The following is a 21,491-nucleotide window of genomic DNA, read 5'->3' as shown; positions in this document are numbered from 1 at the left end:
AAACTCAACATTCAAAACACTAAGACCATGGCATCTGGTCCCATCACTTCATGGCAAACAGATGGGGAAACAATGGAAACAGTGACAGACTTTTATTTTCTTGGGCTCCAAAATCACTCAAACAGTGACTGCAGTAATGAAATTAAGACACTTGCTCCCTGGAAGAAAAGCTATGGTCAACCTAGACAGCGTATTAAAAAGCAGAGACATTACTTTACCAACAAAGTTCCATATAGTCAAATCTATGGTTTTTCCAGTAGTCATGTATGGATGTGAGAGTTGGACCATAAAGAAAGCTGAACGCTGAAGAACAGATGCTTTTGAACTGTGGTGTTGGAGAAGACTCTTGCGAGTCCCTTGGACTGCAAGGAGATCAAAACAGTCCATCCTAAAGGAGATCAGTCCTGGCTGTTCATTGGAAGGACTGATGCTGAAACTGAAACTCCAATACTTTGGCCACCTGAGGTAAAGAGCTGATTTAGTGGAAAAGACCCTGATGCTGGGAAAGACTGAAGGCGGGAGAAGGGGACAAGAGAGGATGAGATGGTTGAATGGCATCACCGACCCAATGGACATGAGCTTGAGTAAATTCCCAGAGTTGGTGATGGACAGGGAGGCCTGGCATGCTACAGTCCATGGGGTCACAAAGACTCAGACATGGCTGAATGATTGAACTGAACTAGCTTGGGACTGAACTGAACTAGCGCAGGGTGCAGAACGACAGGTCCAGGGTGTGACTATCTTCACCAGAGAGAACTTGCTGGATCTGGGCTTCTGAACTCCAGGGTGGTGCTTGGTGGGGCTGGGGCCACACCAGCTGGGACACTCCGAATAGTCTCATGTGATTCCTGACTTTGGAAATTACAGGAATATAGGCTGCTTGAGAGGCTTCCTTTGTGGCTCAGCTGGTAAAGAATCTGTCTGCAATGTGGGAGACCTGGGTTTGATCCCTGCATGGGGAAGATCCCCTGGTGAAGGGAAAGGCTACCCACTCCAGTATTCTGGCCTGGAGAATTCCATGGATTCTACAGTCCACGGGGTTGCAGAGTTGGACACGACTGAGCAATTTTCACTCATTCACTCACTAGGCCGCTTGAAAAGCATGAGAGGTGTGGAGGGTCATCACAAAGTCTCCCTCAATCCTCCGCCCCACTCAAAGCTCACGTTCCCTGTGAGGTGACCGTGTGTGCATATACATATAACACACCCCAAAGCTACTGGGTCAAGATTAAGATGGGTTAAGATTCTGAATTTACAAACAAAATCTAAACAATTCCAGGTTTGTGAAATCACCCTGTAAATGCACATATTTAAATAAAAAGCAAAACCAAAAGCCTTTACTTCATCTTTTATTTCTTATAATTAATGGCTAATGAAAGCAAAAAGTGATTGTAGCACCTACTATTTTAAGATAGCAACTGTAACTTAAGTGCTAACCTTCTCCATGACACAGGGAGCCATCCCTCAGGGTGGTAGTGGGCGTTTATTTAGGTTTCCCAAACCCAGTGACTACTAATCAATTTTATCACTGATCACGGAAAAAAAGAAACCAAAACATGTCATTATTATTCCCCGTAGCTGGCAAATTTCATAAACAATTTTCTCCATGTACACGGTTCCATGACTGAAACCAGAAGATAGCTACCAAAATACCCAGAAGTATGATTCTCAGAGAAGGCCCAGCCACTTCTGAGAATTACCTGGAAGAAGGCCAAGGGGCAATGCAACGATAGGGGGAGTGTGCACCATCTTTCCGGAGAGCAATGTTTACTGGAGGCTAAGAGATCACATGTTTATTCTTTAAAAATGGTAAATGGATGCTTTCTTCCTCATATGAAATACAGGGAACCCCAAAACCTAAGGCATGATTTAGGAACCTCCACTGGCAGAAGCAGTTAGCTGATAGGAATTCTCACTGCACACACACCCTGGGGGTGTGTGGCCCCATCCCCACGGTGTGCCTCAGGAAAGCACTTGGCACACCAAACCTCACCACCCTGAATGTCTCAGTGCGAAGACTGAATGTCCTGCCCTGGACACAGAAGGTCTGAGAGTCACCAACACTGTGCCAGTCCAGTGCTGTCTGCCCCTTATCCAGGAAAATGCCAGCCAGAGGTAGCAGAGCTGGTCTTTTATGGGCACGAGTCCAATTCTTTGAATTTAACTTTTCTGGCTTCATCTTTTTAGTTGCAATAATTCCAACAAGTTACTGGTTGCGCCTGTGTTGATGTAGCTCTCAGACCCTATGGCACCTGATCTCAGATCACAGCAAACAGCGACACAACTTCCCAACTGTGATCAAGCACTTCCTGTTCCCATGAGGCTTCCTGCCCCTAATCTAGTTTCTGGATATTCTGGCTCTTTTCCTTCTTTGTATATTCTTCCAGTCGAAGAAGCCACTTTGCCCAGTACTGGGAGCAGAGCTCGGCGTCCATGAAATGTGGGTGGGCAGGGGACCCGTTTTTGTAGGCCACCACGATCAAGCCGCACTGAACCTAGGAAAGAGCAGGGCGATTTCAGAGTTTGCAGCGGCAGCAGGACAGAAGCTCGAGCCCTTTTCACTCCAGGGCAAGCCCAGAGCAAAACAATCAGCACTGAGAGCTCCCACCTCAGTTTCTAAGTCGGGCTGATGATACACAAGAACAGAAAGATGAACATAAAGAACCCGCTGTGATCATTAAAGAACTATTAACAACAAAAAGCCCAGGAAGTGGGGAAAGTGCTCTGTGAAGTGCAGAAGGACAGAACAGAGGAAGCAGTCGGACACACACAGGACAGAACTTGAAGGCGCTATGGCCTGGCATGGGCAAAGCCTGAAGCAAGCCAGGCTCTGCGTCCTGACCTGAAAGCTGTAGTTGGTGTCGTGGTTCAGAGCACCGACATATGCCACAACTTGCAGTGGGTTGTCAAATGTGTTTCGGATGAAAGGCTTTGGCTTCTCTGATGTCTTCCAATCAATCACACAAAGCTTGCCCCTAGAGAGAAACCAAAGGAAGCCCTTGAAGGTGACAGCTCAAACTGAGACTGTTAGGTTAACCCTTTTCTTACTATAGTTTGCTGCTTGTCACCCAATGACTATGGCTTCCATTGCCCCCAGTTCCAAGCAGACAGCCCTCCTGAGCTTTCCTTGGAACTGAAGAGGTGTTGAGCCCCTCATTCAGGTCAGTGATGAGGTGTGAAGGGGTTGACCACAGGGCTGCAGCGAGGGCCCAGTCTCCCCAGAGCAAGCCTCTAAACTTTCTAGGCTTCTCTTTGGACCTCCACAGTTTAATAGTTGACAAGGGAACTGAAACTACATCTGCTTTGCTTCAAATGTCTATCAGAATGAACCACAACAGACCAGCAGCAAAGTCCCCATTGTAAGGGACCAAGCATCATGGCGCCTCAGAAACCAAAGCTGGAGTTCAAGTCCATCAACACTTAAAAGTAGCAGCAATATGTATAAATTCAAATGAGAAGACCTGGTTCCTGTCCTAGAAGTTTACACACAGGGAAGGGATATATTATTTTCTATTAGGGATCTTGGGAAAAGAAAAAGTCCTGCCACTTCTTTTTTTTTTAGTAAAATAACCAGTACCTTCCTCCCTCTCCCCCATCCTGGTGGGGTTTTACACTTGCCAACCCCATGTTAAAAGGACTGCAGGGCAGATGGGTTGAGAACCAGTGACCCTCAAGCGCGCTTACTGCTCTGCCTTGACTTCAGGTTCAAAACCAGCTGTTCAGAGGGAGATCTCCTTGTTAACATAGCCCTGGAGTTAGAACCTATGCAAGGTATTTAGTGAACTCCGAGAGTTGGTGATGGACAGGGAGGCCTGGCGTGCTGCAATTCATGGGGTCACAAAGTTGGACACGACTGAGCGACTGAACTGAACTGAAGGTATTTATAAAACCAGGCTAGAGGAGCGCTGTCTAAATGAAAGAAAATGTGAGCTATACACACCATTTAAAATTTTCCAGTAGCTACATCCAAAAAGAAACAGGTAAAATCTTAACATTTTATTTAACCCAATATATCCAAAATATGATCATTTAAGTATATAATTAACATTAAAAAGTTGTTAGTGAGATATTTTACATTCTTTTTTGTGCGAACTCACTGAAATCTAGTTTGTGTATTTACAGCACACGTCCGTTTGGACCAGCCCTAGTCAAGCGCTTAGCGACCTATGGGGCCCACCGCTACCCTACCGGATGGTACAGATGTGGAGGTAATAACATCATCTTTGTAACTGTTTTCCATCCTGTAAAGCTTGACAATCTCTGCAAACGAAGAGAGGTCCCATCATCCCCAGGGGACTACCATTCCCAGTTCTCTCCCTTGATAAAATCAAAATATCCTACAGTATCAACTTCTGCCATGTACCAGAAATGTGCTATAACTTATAGAACTTAATATTATGTAAAAAAAATCTTAATAGTATAAACCCAAATTAAAATTGCAGTAAGACAGTCCACAAATAGCTCTTTAACAAATGAAAAGGTGCTTAGCCTAGTTAATTTTGAAAAACAGACTGGAATGATGAGACATAGTGTTAAAACACCCGTTCCCTGTGACCCCGCAATTTCCCTTTCAGGTCTGTACCATAGAGCAATGGTTTGCTATGCCGGGTGCAAGTGACAAGTGCCTGGAGAATTTAAGAATTATTTGTGCTCAGGCCTACTTCAGATCGACTGGATTTATTCATATCTCATAGGTCGCTCACCAAAACAAACCAATGAACCTGTGCACCTGCCGGAAAAAACTGTCCGGACAGAACACGAGGAGACCTGGTCACTGCTACAGTTTGTAACTGTGAAACTCTAGAAATAACCCAGAGCTCCCAATATGGAAGTGAATACAGTTCATTCATACTAAACAGCAGTTAAAAAGAGAGAAGAGGGTCAAAATAACAAAGCTAACACTTTCTGAGCAGATAGTATGCATTTTAAGTACTGTACCAGGATTACATTTAACCTCTGTAACAAACCTGTGAGGTAGGTACTATTATTTGTCCTATTTTACAGATGAATGAATGGAGGTACAGAGAAGCTAAGTAAGTAGCCCAAAGTTAAGAAGAAAACCCAGAAACCAAACTCAGGCAGCTTGTCTCCAGAGCTCAGTATCTTTTAACTAGAGTTCCATGGGTTATACTAACAGATTTTGCCCCCACCCTCTTTATTGCTCACATGCTTTTTTGGGGAATATGGATATCTGCAGATTATATCTACCCTCGAAATCTGGAATAAGTGGGGAAAACAGTAACAGCAGCAATTTAAAGATCACAGGAAGTTTTAGTGAGCTCAGTGTTCCTATGCATGTCAAACACTGCATGGAAGCCTTGAAGAAAGTTGATTTTCAGGGCCAACAGACCACGGTGTCATTTTTAGCAAAACAGGAAAAACAATGCAGGAATCAGATTGGATCTTATGGCTGGTACCTTGCCTGAGCATAGGGAGCGGGGGGACATGCTGGAAAACAGGCCATCCTAGCCATACTGGACAGTTACACCTTTCCTCCGCCAAACACCCTGACTTGGGCACACAGATTGACAAGGATGATGTGGCTCTCACCTGATGCGACTTTGCACAGGCTCTACCTTGAAGCAGGAGGTGAGAGGAAAAACTAGTGCTGGATGGGAACCGTGCGTCCACCCAGAATTCTCTCACCTCCACACTTGATGTGAAAAACCAAATATACTTACTGATAATCAGCCACACAGTCCAGAAGACCCACATACTGTAAGGTCTCATGTTTCACCGCACTTTCCAGGGCCCGCACTCCACTGATGTCTTTCAAAACATGCTGCACACTTTGGACATAGCCAGATTCAAGGAGACTTTCATCTCTCTCTTTTAAGTTCCCCTGGGGTGAAAGTATGCTTTCCAAGGCTCCATGAAATTGCTTCCCTTGTAAAAACATGTCTGAAAAGAAAATCAGAGGAAACGGACAACAACAACAAAATATCCCAAACAAAGCTAGTACTAAAGAACAAATACTCTGTAAGACTCTGAACAGTGAAATTAAAAATCACATGAATTTCCTTTAAGTGACAACCTCTAAGAAACCATATTTCAGCCTCCTAAGAATGCCTAAGAATGCATTTTGAGAACAACAGGGACTAGAAGAGCTTAGATAATACAATGGATTAAACTGAAGCATTTCTAGTAGAATTAGGCCAAAGCTAGAATTGAAGATTTGGGGGGCTACAGGACCATATCTAGTGAATTCACATAGCACTGTGAATTTTAGAATTCATTTAATGTAGGTAACCAGTAAGTTAACCAGCTGTGATAGTTGTTAGACATTTAGAGAACTGCGCTTGTTTATAGTTCTTTTTACAACCAAATCTGACTTATGAACACTGGTGGAGGCATCCTTTACCAATAGGCTTAGTGACAGGAAAGGCATGAAAATCAAGGCATGCAGGAATTAACATTGTGGGGCTTGGGGGAGGGGAGGAAAACATGACATTCTGCACCTGCGCTTGCTTTTAGGACGAAAGCAGCCTGAGATAGCGGCTCTGTCCTCGTTTTTTTTTTTTTCTCTCACACACTTTTAAGAAAAGAGGACATAAACATATTCAACAAGTGCGAGATATATTATATATTCACTTGACTCTTGATTAAGGAAGGAAAGACAGAGGGTGTTGCTATGCTAAGCGCTGTTTGGCACTTTCAAACTGTTAACTTTCAAACACAGCAACCTGGCAAGATAAGGCTCTTCACTCCCATTTTAATGAGGCCCAGGCAGTGGCTATTAAATTGCCCAAAAGCAAAAAGCTGCATGGGCCTGGCCTCAGAGTCCAAGCTCATTCCAGCCCATCACCCAGAAGAGCAAGAAGAAAACTCAGGGGCCATCAGGTAGAGTGACACACAGAAACAGAGGAGGAAATATATGTGCTTGGAGACACACCCACAGAAAATGGGGAGTCATCTCAGCTAATGAGGCAATGTCAAACCATGTTACCTTTGCCAACTAGTTTTTACAAAGGTTTTGAAAGGTCAGTTCTATTACTGGCAAAAAATGGAATTGCTTTAGGGACACAACTTAGAAAGTGAAGTGAAATTCAACTGAGGACCTAAGTTATTCCACTCCAAATTTACCTGGCTTAACTGGATTTATCAGTACATAAAAGGCCTACAAATGTTTAAGGCTTATGGAATTAAAACCCAGGGAAAAGAAGTGTAGTTTTCATCTACAGATTAGCTTTAATGAAGCAGAACACAAACATGTTAAAAACAGGAAGGAAAAAAACTGCTTTATCAACAGCCAAGCTAAGAGACAACCCATTCTCCAGTGCAGTCTTTATCCCTGGCGAGCTCTTCACGTGTAAGGTGCGAGGCAACAAACACGAGGATCTGGGTTACAGGATCCCTTAGGATTGTAAAGCTAAGAACATTAAACATGATTCAACTTGTGAAAATAAATTTTAAAAGATTTAAGAGTTATTGCAGATAGCAATTAAGTTAGAGTGTTCCTTGAATAAATTAAAGGAATGAAAGTGCAGTGTTTTCAAGTCTTATATTAACAACAAAAAAATCATGAATCTCCTATATTCTAACTGACAAGCATGGGTATTTTAGAATTAAAAAACTATTCAATGTAGCAAAAAAAACAAAAAACAAAAAAAAGCAACCCCGGAAAAAATAACCGCCAGCTTTCCCTCTAGGATCAACACAAGTATAAATCAAAGTCAGACTTTCTTATCCTCTGCAATCTTCAAAAGGTAAATTGGTGCTTGGGAAAATGACCCTGTTTTGGGGTTTTTCTGGTCACACTGTGCAGCATGTGGCATCTTAGTTCCCTGACCAGGGATGGAACTAGCACTGCTGCAGTGGAGCCACTGGACTGCCAGGGACGTCCCTTCCTGCTCTTATTCTTTCTTCATTTTGGGCCATGACATGAATCTGTATGTGATTGCCCTATTATTAAAAAAAAAAAAAAATTAATTCTGCCTGTTTAAGGTTGATCCTAAATTGACGGAGAAATCATATCATAGTAATCTAGATCTATAAAGTTGACTTCATGGAGTCAACCAGTTTTCTTTCTGCCTGGGATAGTGGGCTGGCTCAAACCAAACAACTCCTACCCTTTATCAAAGAGCCAGCAAAGTACTTCCTTCCTTTGTGCCAAGAGCTACAGACCTAGGTATGTAACATCCCAGCAGGTTTCTTAGATTCCCACAAGCTGTAATATTTCTGGTTTAAAGAGAATAAAACAAAACAAAACTTTCCATAGGAAACAATGTCCATTTTAAATGCTAGTGTTTCAGATAAAAAACTTAAAATGCCATTAAAATATTTTTTAAAAATGTTGCTCATTTAACAAGCTGAGAAATTTGGTGGTTGTTACTAATTAACCAGGTTAAGAAGGTAGTCAGCTCTGGCATCCAGTCCTTGGCTGAGGCAGCTGAGGAATTTATATGGGGCTTGACCATTTTCGCCATATCCAAACGCCACCTAAATACTTAACATTTTTCCTTTAAAACACATGTGACCACAAGTTTAATGTGCTATGCACACACATATCTTTGTTCTAAGATGCCTCAAAGTATTACTTCTGTATTAAAAATTAAAGTGCTTCTGGACCAGTATGGGTGCATGTCCTGCACTCTAGGAAGCGGGGACTAAAGGATGCTCAGTGCAAACTCAGCTTTAACAACTGTGATCCTGCTGGGACAGCAGCGAATTCACCTGTACTAACAGTCTCTTCTTTCACCTTGCTTTTGGGTGGAATATGTTTTACAAAAGCTATTCTCTTTGGTTGTCCAAGTTAGTGAGTTAGGACAGGAGTTGCAGGCTCTGAACATCTACCTCGGTTTACTAAGATCTAAATACAGATCACACGTTCTGACTTATTGCCAGTCTTTAAATTTACGAGTCAGTCTCTGCTGATAAGCAGACCAAGGGGGCATTTACTAGATTCTGAACAGAATGCCTAGCAACAACTAGAACTCCATTATGTGATGATTGACTATTCCATCAAAAAAACAAAACAGGAAATTCTAATACTGAAGTCTACAGCTTATAAAACAAATGAATTTTATACATCGTTTAGTCAAAGTGCTTGATCTCTCTGCTTTATCTGTAAAATGGGGATAATTGTAACTGTGCTTCATAGGGTTGTCATGATAAAGAAGTGAGTTATAAAAAAATGCTGTTAATACTATCATCTGAAAGCAGCTCCTCACTAGCTATAGGGGTGCCTTCTACTCTGGGAAACATAATAACTGTAAGCATCAGGATTGAGAAGATTACTTGAAGTATATTCAGCAAAGCCATCCTCTCCCAGTTCCAGAATCATGCGCTGCCTCCACTTCTCCAGGTAGAAAGTCTGTTCTGACGTCATGGTCTGCTGCAGGACTCGGGTCACACTTGGTATCGAATTCCTTTGCAAAGGGATTTTCAGAGGAACTGGAGGATCCCTTGCTGGGTTTGGTTTTATGCTTTTCTCTGGATTGAACAGAGGAAACCAGTTTTGTGGAACTCCTGCTTCTTCTTCTTGCTTTGGGGCCTTACTCTTACTCACCGGTCCATAGAGTAAAGCATCTTCCTCGAACAGAGTCTGTGGAGTCCGAGCATGGTCTCTGAATGACAAGACAGACCTGACCAAATCAGAGTATTTTTCCTGGTCCACTTGTTCATAAGGGTTCACTCTTTTCTTCCGGCCACGCAAATAAGAGGAAGTGGAGAAAACAACACAGGGGGCTGCTTCTACAAAAAACCTCTTTGAACTTTGAAGCTGTCTACAGATGGTCTGAAATACCTTCATCTTTAGACTTTTTTTCACTTCCCTCTGGTATACTTGTAATGTTGAAGGCCTTTTTAACTTTTGCTTTCCTATCAAAGAGAAAGTGGTGTTAGATGTGTTAAATGTTTGAACCATGAAAGTGAAAGCTGCAACTGTATATTGCTCTTTAAAATTGTGTTCAATAACTTTTTAGACATGTTTAACAGAGAACAAACCTGACTCCATATTGGATCTATTCTTTTAATTCTAACTGTAGCTCCCTGCCAGGGCTTAATATGGTCTTTACACCTTTTGTAGGAGAATGTTATGCCTATAGCTTGGAATATACAGGAGAGCCCATCCTCAGAGTTCTGATCTTTAAAGGTATTAACATGTTTCCAAGCATAAAAAGTTACAGGACAGAAAATAATTGTCTTGTTTGAGGTTTTTAGGAGCATTGTGACCAGACCTCCCCGGGCAGCTACAACAAAGGATTCCTGCACCAAGAAGTTTGCAACAACCAGTGACACTCCCTCCTTTTAGGATAAAAGGAGTCTCAATTCTAACTCTGGAAAAATGGCTCTTTGGGGCATTAGTCCACCATCCTCTAGGTCTGCTGGCTTTCCAAATAAAATTGCTATTCCTTGTCTCAACAGCTTATCAGTCAATTTCTTGTCTTGTCCTGCAGCTGAGCTTGGAATTGGTACTATCTGTACAAAACTACTTTTGAAGGACCAGGATTTGTTAAACGTGAACTAGTAGACAGCTTGGGACAACGTGTCCCTAAAATTCACTATGGTGCCAACTGCCGCCTATGAAGGGAGCTCTGTGTGATACAAAGAAACACAGGACAGGATGCTAGAGGGGCCTGGTGGTCACACTAGCAGTTTAACCACTAATCCCTAAACATCAGATTTCTGAAAAAAAATTTTTATTGGAGTATAGCTGATTTACAATGTTATATTAGTTTTAGGTGTAGAGCAAAGTGACTCCGTTATACATACACATATATCCCCTCTCTTTTAAGATTCTTATCCCATATAGGCCATTGCAGAGTATCGAACAGAGTTTTCTGTGCTTTACAGCAGGTCCTTGTTTGCCTATGTGCTGTGGTGTCCGACTCTTTGCTACGCCATGGACTCTCCAGACAAAAATACTGGAGTGGGTTGCCATTTCCTTCTTCAGAAGTAGTAGGGTATGTGTCACAACCCTTTCAAATTGCGGTGCTGAAGAAGACTCTTGAGAGTCCCTTAGACAGCCAAGAGATCAAACCCAATCAATCCTAAAGGAAATCAACCTTGAATAGTCACTGGAAGGGCTGCTGCTGAAGTTCCAATAGTTTGGCCACCTGATGTGAAGAGCGGTCTTTCCAATAAGGAAAGACTGGGTCTTTCCAATAAGACCCTGATGCTGGGAAAGCTTGAAGGCAAAGGCAGAAGGCGGCAAGAGAAGATAAGACGGTGAGAGATCTTCACCGCCTGAGCCACCAGGGAAGCTCACCTCACCAACTTGATGGGCATGGATTCGATCAAACGCCAGAAGACAGTGGAGGACAGAGGTCTGGCGTGCTGCAGTCCACCTGCTGGGCTGCAGTCCATGGGTCGCAAAGAGTCGTGCACGACTGAACAAGAGCAACAATATGTCACTCCCAAATCTCCCATTTATTCCTCCCCACTTCTCCCCAGGAAACCAGAAGATTGAAAACCAGACTCTCTGAAAAGTAGCATGGAGGGAGAGCTCTCATCTAACCCCTCACACCCCCTACAGTGGGCGCCGCTAGGATCCATTCAACACTGGGCACTCGCGCTCCCAACCGGTTTGAACCGCCAGGGGCGGTCAGCAGGGCCCCGCCGCCATGTACGCGCTTCGGCGGAGCCCCACAGGACCAGGCCGGCGGCGGACCCTCGCGCGAGAATCACAGTAGGGAACGGCCGGCAGGGAGGTACCTCAGAAGCCGGTGCCCTCCGCTAGCTTCAGCGCGCGAACGACCCCGCGGGCTGGTCCTTTCGTCCGTCCCGCGCTTTGCCCTCAGGCTAGGCCCCGCCCAGGCACGGCGGCCCCAGCAAGCACTGCGGCGCTCATGCCCCGCCCCTATACCTGGTCCCCCAGCTTCGTCCATTCTCCGGCGCTCAGTCGGGGGGGAACTCTCCCTCCGGCGAGAGCGCGGGCGTCTCCAAATCGCGCCATTTCTCTCTCTCGCGAGGTCTCGTGACGTCAGAGCTCGTCGCCATCTTGGGCTCTGGCTGAGTAATAAATTCCTCCGGCACAGACGCGCGCGCCCTTTCTTGAGACGCGCCTCGCTACTAGAGCTCCTGGGCTTCCGCGTCCCCAGGGCGGCCCTGCGGTTGGCGGCTTCCGGGTGGCCCGGAGCGAGGGTAGGCCCCCGCGTCGCTTCTTTGCCCGGCTCCAAGATGGACGGCAGCGGGGACGGGGGAGGCCGCCCTGGGGGAGCACGTGGGGGCGCCGCTCGCCTTTCCCGGGGCTGCTGGGACGGTGGCGGAATCTCGAGGCTTCCCTCCGCCGTCGGGCAGGGAGGCTGGCGGAGGCGGGGCCGCGGCCGCCCCTTCCCCTGAGAGGCGCCCCGGCGGTGGCGGCGGCCCAGCCTCTTCTCTCCTCGCACACCCAGGCGGCCCCGCTCGAGACCCGCGTCGCCATGGCCGCGGTTCCCGAGGTGTTGCAGCAGCAGGAGGAGGACCGCAGTAAGGTGAGGCCCTGGCCGTGCTCGGGCTCCGGGCCGGGAGGCCCCACCGGGCCTCTGGGCCCCACGCTCCTTTCGCGGGCCCCCAGGGTACCCCGCCGCCCTCCTTTCGCATGGTCCGGGGCGCTCCCGGGACTCGGGCCGAGGGCGCACGCTGCGCCTGTGCGGTACACAGCTCTCCCCCGGGGAGCCCGGCGGTGCACGTGAGACCCACTTTGCATGGTGCAAAGGAGCTCCGAACCGCCCCCACCCTTCCAGAAATTCTGGGGAAATTCCGCCCAGGCCGAAGTCGGACTCGTGTGCCCTGCAACTTCACTAAGCGCTCAGTGCGCCGCTGCGGGACTTGGGTCATTTTATGAGGTTCTCAAATAGCTGAACTTTTCGCCCTTTACACGTGTGTGGATGTTAAATTATTCTTCCCTGCCACTCGCATCTGGAGATCTAAAAGGTAACCAGTGCAATAAATGCCTGTCATCGTAGCCAATTAAAGATCGAATTAGGTCTCCGCTTTTATTGGTCCTGTCTTGGCCAGTTACTTTGGAGAATACAGGGGTTGGTGTGAGCCACCGCGGTTTGTGCAGAACCGTCAACAAAAAAGTTTTTCTAACAGAAAATTGAAAAACGGTAATCTAGAAACTCGAGGTGCTCTCAGATTTAGTCTGAAAGTCATCGCTTTAGAAACCAAAGCACGTTTTATGGTCCACAGGTCTTTGGACAGACCTTTTCATCTAGTAGGTGACGGTTGTACCGCTGCTGGGTTAGTTACTGAAAGTGTGAGGAGAGCGTTTTCGTTGGGGGTGTGTTTATTTCTTTCAAAGCTGAAAGAATTTTTTTTTTTCCCCTCCCTAAAGCCAGAAGTGGGAGCTTGAGAAGACTTTTGCTAGACGATTCCAAAGGTAGTTTTCTCTCTAGAAGTTTAGGTGACCAAATAGAAATTTTGATATCCCTCACCTTGCATCTCCTTTTTCGACCCATAATTAGTTTTACATGCTGTTTAAAACTTCAGTCGACTTTTCCGTTTGTTAGTATTGTATATCCCTGATTGGTTTTAAGTACCTTCACCACCCTCTGACCCTCCAGCAGGACAGGATTGTGAAGGCTACTTCCTTCTGGTTTTAGTGACTACAGGAAAGGACTATATAGAATTATTGCCCCGTTTTTTTTTTTAATTGGAGAAGTAAGGAAATAGGAAACTTAAATGTTACTCTTAACACAGCTTCATTTTTCTTTCTCATCTCGGATACTGGTCCTGTGATGTGGATTAAGATGGTTTTTGAAGTGAAAGTTCAGGCTTGTTCGACTCTTCGACCCCATGGACTGTATAGTCCATGGAATTTTCCAGGCCAGAATACTGGAGTGGATAGACTTTCCCTTCTCCAGGGGCTCTTCCCAAACCAGGGATCGAACCCAGGTCTCCCACATTGCAGGCAGATTCTTTACCAACTGAGCTCTGAGGTTTTTAAGAAACCAACATTAAAATGGTTTTTAATGTTCACCAAAAAAAGGGAGTTCCAAATGGGACAAGAGTGAAATAACAGACGGACAGATCTTGGGCAGACAGTTATATTGCTGTAATACAGCTTTGTTAGTTAACTGAAAAATTTTGCTTTTTTGCTGAAAATATTAGAAGTTTAAACTTTGCGATTATCTGCTTAGGGATTTCCATGAGGATAGGGGTTCTTCAAAGTTGGCCCCACTAATAAGTCAGGGAGCATAGTTGATCTCGAGGATTTTTAATCCCTCTACAGAATTTTTGGCTTGCAAAACAGGAGAATTGGCCTGTATCCAGTAGCCTGGTGCTTCCATTTAGTGGTTTCCATTTGAGCTGATGGTGTTGATTTGTCCCTTGCCCAGAAAGCAGTTGCATGATTAATTTGGTTTTTAACTAATCCTGTACTGATGGGAAAGGTTGTGTTATGGTCCTTAAGTCTAGAAAAGTAAGGTTTTGCCAAGTCCAGCCCCTGGAACAGTTAACTAAAACTTTGATACCATCAGGTTCATCTCCAAGATAAATTAGTGCAGTACTGAGGCCCCGCCTCCCCCCACCTTCCGGGCCAAAACATACACTGGCTGGATCAACATCCTAAGGTGTCTGTAGTTTTTAATGGTTAGGGGGAAAAATTGGGTTATGCAGAACCTTGTTCCCCTGAGATATTTATTCAGGCCTCCAGTCGTTTGCATGTTCTCCAGGTCTCCTGTTGACCTCAAGGTCCTTTCAACATCACACTTAGGTTCCCACCCACAGACTGTGTGTCTGTTGTGATCCTGTGAGTCTTGCCAATCTGTGGCAAATGGAGGGTGGGTCCTGATTGTCTCCTGGGGTATTTTGTGACTCTTGTTAGTGAGCTGAAGTCAATGTGCCAGTGTACACAGCTTTGTAAGCCCGCTCCCCACCGCAGCCTAGCCTTGTTACTTTCACCTTAACTTTTCACTAGTTGGTTACCTAGGCTTTGGATGGTGTTTTCCTTTTCAGAGCCAGTCATTAATGTTTTACCTGCTGATGCTCTGGTTTGTAGGCAATTAACACGTGTGGAAGTTGTCTGTAGGGACACCACTCTACCAGCCTAGATGGAGTGTCCTATAACTTACATTACAGAGACAACCTGAATTTTCACCAATACTGCAAAGTCCAGAGTAACTGATTCTTGTGGGCTGAAATTTTCCACTGTTTATGGCATGACTTTAAATTCTAGAAGTATGACTTCTCAGAGTTGCCCACGCCTTAGTTCTGGATCAGCAAATTGCACAGAGTGTCTTAAGATCTCCTTTTGTGAGTATTACCGAGACAGATCACGATCTGCCCACTTGATCTGCTGCGGGAAGAAATGGCCCAGGGAGATTATGTGAGAATTTTTTGGATTCTGAGATCTAAGTTCTTTGGTATGAGACCTAGTAAGACCAAGATCTAATAATGTAGAGCTTCAGCTTGAACCAGGGTTTCTTAATCTGAGCACTGCTGACAGACATTTTGGGCTTCCTTAGTGGCTGTCAAAAATAAATGCAGACATTGTCAAATGTCTTGGTTGAGAATCACCAGTTTAGACTTTCTAAGATGGTATGGTGGGTAGGTCAGCTTATGTTAGAGGCTAATCTTTAATGTGCCAATTTGTTTCTAGGTTTTTTAGATGTTTGAGAAATTCTAAAGAAATAGCATAAAACATAAGCATTGTTGACTATCTTTGACATTAATAGAATTAGCTTTCACTCAGTATTGAGGAACCTGATCAAAAGATGCTGAAGGGTTCTGGGTAGTGGAGGGTTACAAAGGCTGCTGCGCTTAGCCTGTTGGAGTTCCCCGGCCACTTTGGACAGTGGAAACCTGAGGCTCTGATGCCAAAGTGGTGTGGGGCAGAATTGAGTTGACTGAGACTGTGCTGCAGGGTAGAACGTGGTTTAAAAGTCTGCTTTTTAAATGTATTGCTCTCTGTTGTCCTGATTGCTTGAGGAAATTAGGATATAGTACCATTGAACAGTGGTGACAGGCACAGGCAGTGAAGTTAGGTAGAATTTACGGAAGCAACCTTTCAGTGAACCCAGCTTTATAGAGGGAAGGGATGCTGGGACAACTTGTCTTGCATGAATAGCAGATTTGTTTTCTATGGGTCTAAATTGAGAAGTATCTTTACATTACTGTGAGAAACTTGCTCCTTAACCCCCACCCTGAAAAGGATACTTCACCCCCAACACCTGTATGTTTTCTAACTAGCCATTGAGTTACTCCTTAAAAAAAAAAAAAAACACGATTATTTATGTATTTTAGCTGCCCAGCTCCCTGACCAGAGATCAAACCTATGCCCCCCAGCACTGGGTAGCGCAGTCGCAGTCACTGTACCATCAGGGAAGTCCCCACGGAGTAACTCTTACGAAGAGATTTCCCCCTCTAAAAGGGGAAAGTGAAATTTCTCAACTGTCTCGTACCCCAAAGGCAAAACATAAATACATAGGTAAGAGTGAAGGTGCAAGAGCAACTGACCTTCAGTGCAGACATTGGGTCCTTGGCTTGACTTCCCCTCTTTTTACACATTTGGTGTAAATTGTTCAGACACTAATACATGGTCTGGAGAGAAAACTGTAGTTTTCTCAATAGTTGCTTATGCTAAACTGTGGTACGTGTTTTCTGTCAGAAGAGTTTATGGTTTACTTGTTTGTGAGGGGTAGCTCCACAAGCCCTTGTGTCTAGTTATAGTGCCCGTGGTATGGGGCACAAATGCAAGTGTTGCCAGCCTTACCCTCAAGAGCAGGACGTAAAAAGTTCGCATGTGTGCTGGGGGGTGCCGGGTAGCTGGTGAGTGATAAAATGAGGTTAAAATACTTACATCTGAAAGATCTGGCACGTGTGGTACCTTTACCTGAACACAAGAAGTCCACCAGGAACAGGCAGCCTTCTATTCTCTCTGTTGCCTTTTGTGTCTCAAACTCAGATGACACAATCCTAAGCTCTGGCAGCTCTATCCATGTTGCTGAGTAATCTTTGTTGATGGTAAAGGTAGATTTTTTTCTCAAATTTTCCTCTTTGATCTTGGGTTGAACATAAAGTAAGACTGCTCTGTAAAGAGTTGTGGACTTGATAGAGTGGGAACTTCTGGTAGGGAGACTTCATGAGATCGAATAGTAGGTGAAGTGAAGGTCATTCAGTTGTGTCAGACTCTTGTGACCCCATGGACTATACAGTCCCTGTCGTTCTCCAAGCCAGAATACTGCAGTATTCTGCCTTTCCCTTCTCCCGGGGATCTTGCCAATCCAGGGATCCAACCCAGGTCTCCCACATTGCAGTCAGATTGTTTACCAGCTGAGCCACCAGGGAAGCCCAAGAATACTGCAGTAGGTAGCCTATCCCTTCTCCAGTGGATCTTCCAACTCAGGAATTGAACCAGGGTCTCCTGCATTGCAGGCGGGTACTTTACCACTTGAGCTATCAGGGAAGCAGTACATGAATGGTTTTAGCCACTCCAGTACTCTTGCCTGGAAAATCCCATGGACGGAGGAGCCTGGCAGGCTACAGTCCATGGGGTCGCTGAGGGTCGGACATGACTGAGTGACTTTCACTTTCACTTTTCACTTTCATGCATTGAAGAAGGAAATGGCAACCCACTCCAGTGTTCTTGTCTGGAGAATCCCAGGGACGGGGGAGCCTGGTGGGCTGCCGTCTGTGGGGTCACACAGAGTCGGACACAACTGAAGCGACTTAGCAGCAGCAGCAGCAGCTGTGAAAGGAAGAAACTAGTCTGTGTGTGCACACGTGTGTGGCAGCTACATCCTCTGTAGCAGTGGTATGTTGATTCTCAATAGAATTTCTGTGCTAGGAGATGTTTATAGGTCTTGCAGTTCAGCCTTTCACCTTGTGAACTCTTGAAAATAATCCAGATAGCTTGTAATTAGATGGATTTCTCAGTGAATTTCACTTTAGCCAATGATTCATCTTAATCTCTTTTTGGTTCCATCTTGGCATCTGACTAGCTCATGGGCTTGCAGCCTTGTGAAATGATGATCCAGTTTATCCATTCGCTGAGTACGCTGCACTGACCTTCTTCCAAGCCTGGGTTCCTGTTCTAGGAACTCTGGGTTACGTGGTTGCCAAATGCCCTGCAGTCTGCTGTGTTCTACTGTGGACGGCTTGTGTGTTGGTGGACTACCGGTAAGAATGGCTGGTGTCGGCAGGGATGGGTCCCTGTGGGCTCATCTCACCAAGATGAGTGGTGGAAATCTGATCACTTGCTGCAGTTCTTTACCTGGTTTTTAGTTAGTGACTTTCCATAGCTGTTATGTTTGTGAGTAGAGAGATCTCGAAGTCTTTGGTTCTGTGTTCCTTGAAGACTGAGGTACAATATTAGCAGGGCTGGAATTGCAGGGAGGGGAGAGACAGTAGTGGAGGGAGGAGATGAACCACAGATACAGTGCTACCTGGAAGGGCAGAGCTCTTGTGTTGCTCATAGTTCAGTTTTTCCTGTACTGGTGCTCCAGGGCTGAGCTGGCATAGAACACAGACAGGTTTCAGTTAGCTTCAGGGCAGAAGAACTAAAACCATAAAGAGAAATTGAGAGAAAGATAGATGTGACACTAGAATTTCTTACAGAACACTTCCTTCCTGTGAGCTGAAACAGTGACAGAGCAGTGTCTGTTTCATAAGGCTGCCTCATGTGAGTCTGCGTTCAGAACTTGCTACAAATCCGGTAATTTGGATTTTCTGCAGCAGAGCATTTTTGGATTTATTTCCTTACTAAAGTGTATTGGACTAGGCATGGCATCCCTCCCTTTCCAAATGAAATAATGGCTCCATGCTGCTTACATGGGTTATCTGTGGTTTTGGTCCTGTCCCCAGTAGGGGTCTTCGGTATGTTAGGCAGTCAGGTGAAGGGATAGCAAAGGAGCATCCTTCAGAGAGCATCAGTTTGATGGGAAGAACCTGGTGTAGCCCGTACTGGCTGGGTGCTTTCTGCTCTGGGGCTAGAGAAGGGAGAGGCACTTAAATGTGAAAGGCAGGCATGCATACAGAACTGGTTAGATTTAAGTAATGTTAAGCTAGACCCCATTCTAGCAGATGAGAGTCACTGTGGAGATGGTTTCTTCACATTTTTTTGGTCATTTGGCCTTATGGTAGTAGTGTAAACTGGAGTCTCTACCCAATGGTAACGTTTATTATACTTTATCTTCCACCGAAGGTTCTGAATCTAGCTTTGTGTGTTGTCCAGCCACAGAGGTGTACTCTTTGCCATCTCTGAACTGCTTCACCTTTTGAAGAGGGGGTTTTGCAGATGGTGTTAACTTGGCCTTGTACCAGGTGAGTCAGGTGTGAGATCTGGACCCTGAGTGTCCTTGGCAGCTCAGAACTCTGCAGACCATCCTTTGGGCAGGGTCAGGTGCCCCAGCTCTGATGAACAGGTGAGGGAGTGCGCAGGGGTTTGGTGTTAGTTTTTCTCCATTTCAAGTTCTCTTATCAAGCATTCAGATTCCCTTTCTGCGGGGTCACGAGGCATGTGAAATCTTGATTCCCTGACCAGGGAGCAAATCTGCACACCTCGTAGTGGAAGCACCAGCTGGTAACCACTGGACCATTAGGGAGGCCCCCCAGATTTCTTAAAACAGTTAAAATTTTGTTTTCCAAATGAAGAAATGCTTGTTTACTCCCTGTTCTTCTCACAAAGATCACTGTAGTCCTTTACAACTTGCCTTCCACATAGAGTAAATATATTTTAAATTTGGTTCTCACAAGTGGCCTAAGGGGATGAGAAACAAAATTAACTTGCCTAAGGTTAGACTTGGTTCTGAAGCCTCCCTTCACACGCTGAGGCAGCTTGGGGATGCTTGCTGAAACTAGGGAACAGGTGGTGAGAGGGGCTTTGTGTGGAGGCGTGCCACCTGCTCCTGTACCCTCCACCCTGTTGGTTTATGTATTTAGGAGGGACTGTGGGGTGTTGGTTCTGTTGATGGATCAGAAAAAGGAGTGCTGAGCTTTTAATCACAGTGGATTCTTCCGGAGTGAGGATACAGTGCTGACTTAGAAGCTTGAAACATTTCGCAACTTTTTACTCCTCTGTGATTTATCTCTTCCTTGTCTGGAGAGCTACAGTACAAGGAAGTTCCTTTGACTTGTGAATAGGGGCGGTTTTTGAGTTAGTGAGGGTTTGCATACTCAAAATTTTGCACCTAACTTTTCAGACAATTCCTTAAGGCCCAAATGCAAACTTTTCCTGTTATCTGTTGTGAGATTTTTTTAAATTGTTGATTGCTTTGTCTGTGGGAGAAGGGTATTATATCATGTTAAGGGGTGAGATTAAGAAGCTGGGTGCTTGATGTCTTGTTAAGGTGCAGTCTTTCCAACCTCGAATGGGCTTTGTTAACTTTGTGTCCTTATCACACTGCTGCTGCTGCTTCTGCTAAGTCACTTCAGTCATGTCCGACTCTGCAGCCTACCAGGCTCCTCCATCCATGGGATTTTCCAGGCAAAGTACTGGAGTGGGGTGCCATTGCCTTCTCTGCCTTATCACACTATCTCACAGTAAAAAATGAAATAGCTTTGCTGACCAGAAAGGAAGACAGGAAAAATCTGGGGTTACCTGTGTGGTTGGAGGTGTGGGAACAGGGCCGACCTCAGCGTCCACCTGTGAAGCCCATTGCAGCTTTGATTCCTGCTGTGATGAGCCCATGTACATCTGCCTGGGTGCTCCACCCCTAATTCCGGAGGCAGTGCTGGTGGTGCTTGCTGGCTTATGGGGCTTAGCACTTAGATGGAATTGTCAGCATGTTCAGAAATTGAGAGGAAGCCAGGATTTGTGACCTCTTGAGGCAGCAGAGTCTCAGGAAACGTGACCCTTCTTGCTGAGCTCAGGAAAATGCTCTTTAGTCTTGGCCCCGGGTCTGCCCTTTCTTTCCACCATTAACCAGACCAGCTTTATTCATGTACCGATTCTGACACACAGAAACGTTAAGATCAGGCGGGTGGCCAGTACTCTTTGCAGTCAGACTATTGTGAGTTGTGTGTGTGTTGTGAGGTCTTTCTGAATACTGTATTTGCCCAGTCATGAATTATCAGGAGGGAGGTTTTATCAGAAATGTCAGGAGCCAGAGTCACAGCTCTGATGAAATGAAGTATCCCTGACCTTGAAGCTTTATCTTTGTTTGCAGAGATTTTGTAAATGGACATGTGAAAATTAAGCCAAACAAGCAAATATTTCATAGGTGTCATCAAGAATTTATTTGAAATACATGTTTAGGTTGACATGGCAGGAACTGTTAAGTATGTTGTGGTCTCAAATAGCTGATGTTAAAATCAAGTTCTGGTGGCAAGAACATGAGGCTTAGTTCTTCTAGCTCGGAAAGCTGTTGTTACAAGGCTAACTCTGGCTATTGCAATCAAAATTTTTTTCTTAGTCACAGTGCTGAAGAAAAACGGGACGTACTGACTCTTCCTGAGATACTACAAAGAAGTAAGAAGTAATCCCATACATTTTTAGAAAATATATTTAGTCTTTTTATACTTAATGGAACCAACTTTCCTGTCTTTGGTGGTTTTATTTTGAAGAAAAGAATTCAGAGGGAAATAAATACTTGGGATTCCCTGTTCCCTCATCTTCTGAGGTCCGATCT

General features: G+C 45.1%; 2 protein-coding genes, 1 long non-coding RNA gene and 1 other non-coding gene across 8 annotated transcripts in view; 3 read left to right on the top strand and 1 right to left on the bottom strand.

Moving 5' to 3' along the window:
- Window positions 1-1,333: 1,333 nt before the first annotated feature.
- MGME1 (mitochondrial genome maintenance exonuclease 1) lies at window positions 1,334-12,643 on the bottom strand. Of its 4 annotated transcripts, none has more exons than XM_069546472.1 (6): window positions 11,807-12,641; window positions 11,210-11,330; window positions 9,238-9,819; window positions 5,682-5,901; window positions 2,843-2,975; window positions 1,334-2,495 (listed from the first exon to the last, which is right to left on the bottom strand). In XM_069546472.1, exons 3-6 carry the CDS (start codon window positions 9,749-9,751, stop codon window positions 2,334-2,336), a joined length of 1,029 nt encoding a protein of 342 aa, XP_069402573.1. In that variant the 5' UTR covers window positions 9,752-9,819; window positions 11,210-11,330; window positions 11,807-12,641; the 3' UTR covers window positions 1,334-2,333. The 4 variants fall into 4 exon arrangements, with proteins under 4 accessions (XP_069402573.1, XP_069402572.1, XP_069402570.1 ...); XM_069546471.1 differs by having other exon boundaries at window positions 11,656-11,836; XM_069546469.1 differs by lacking the exon at window positions 11,210-11,330 and having other exon boundaries at window positions 11,807-12,643.
- Window positions 11,544-21,491, top strand: part of SNX5 (sorting nexin 5) — a 25,047-nt gene continuing 15,099 nt past the window's right edge. Inside the window, exons 1-2 of one of the 2 annotated variants that reach the window (XM_069546473.1) lie at window positions 11,544-12,084; window positions 12,336-12,413. In XM_069546473.1, the coding sequence (XP_069402574.1) occupies window positions 12,363-12,413 (51 nt within the window). In that variant the 5' untranslated portion in view covers window positions 11,544-12,084; window positions 12,336-12,362. The remainder of the gene's footprint in view (window positions 12,085-12,335; window positions 12,414-21,491) is intronic. The other variant, XM_069546474.1, reaches the window with a different exon arrangement.
- Window positions 17,884-18,119, top strand: LOC138417934 (small nucleolar RNA SNORD17). The gene has a single exon (XR_011248351.1). It is a non-coding gene; the product is annotated as a small nucleolar RNA SNORD17 (small nucleolar RNA).
- Window positions 17,884-21,337, top strand: LOC138416952 (uncharacterized). Its single transcript, XR_011247912.1, has 3 exons — window positions 17,884-18,577; window positions 19,067-19,185; window positions 21,276-21,337. It is a non-coding gene; the product is annotated as an uncharacterized lncRNA (long non-coding RNA).

The sequence above is a fragment of the Ovis canadensis genome, chromosome 13, assembly GCF_042477335.2.
Source record: "Ovis canadensis isolate MfBH-ARS-UI-01 breed Bighorn chromosome 13, ARS-UI_OviCan_v2, whole genome shotgun sequence".
Taxonomy (NCBI): domain Eukaryota; kingdom Metazoa; phylum Chordata; class Mammalia; order Artiodactyla; family Bovidae; genus Ovis; species Ovis canadensis.
Note: the sequence above shows the minus strand (reverse complement) of the source record. Positions and strands in the feature narration are given on the sequence as shown.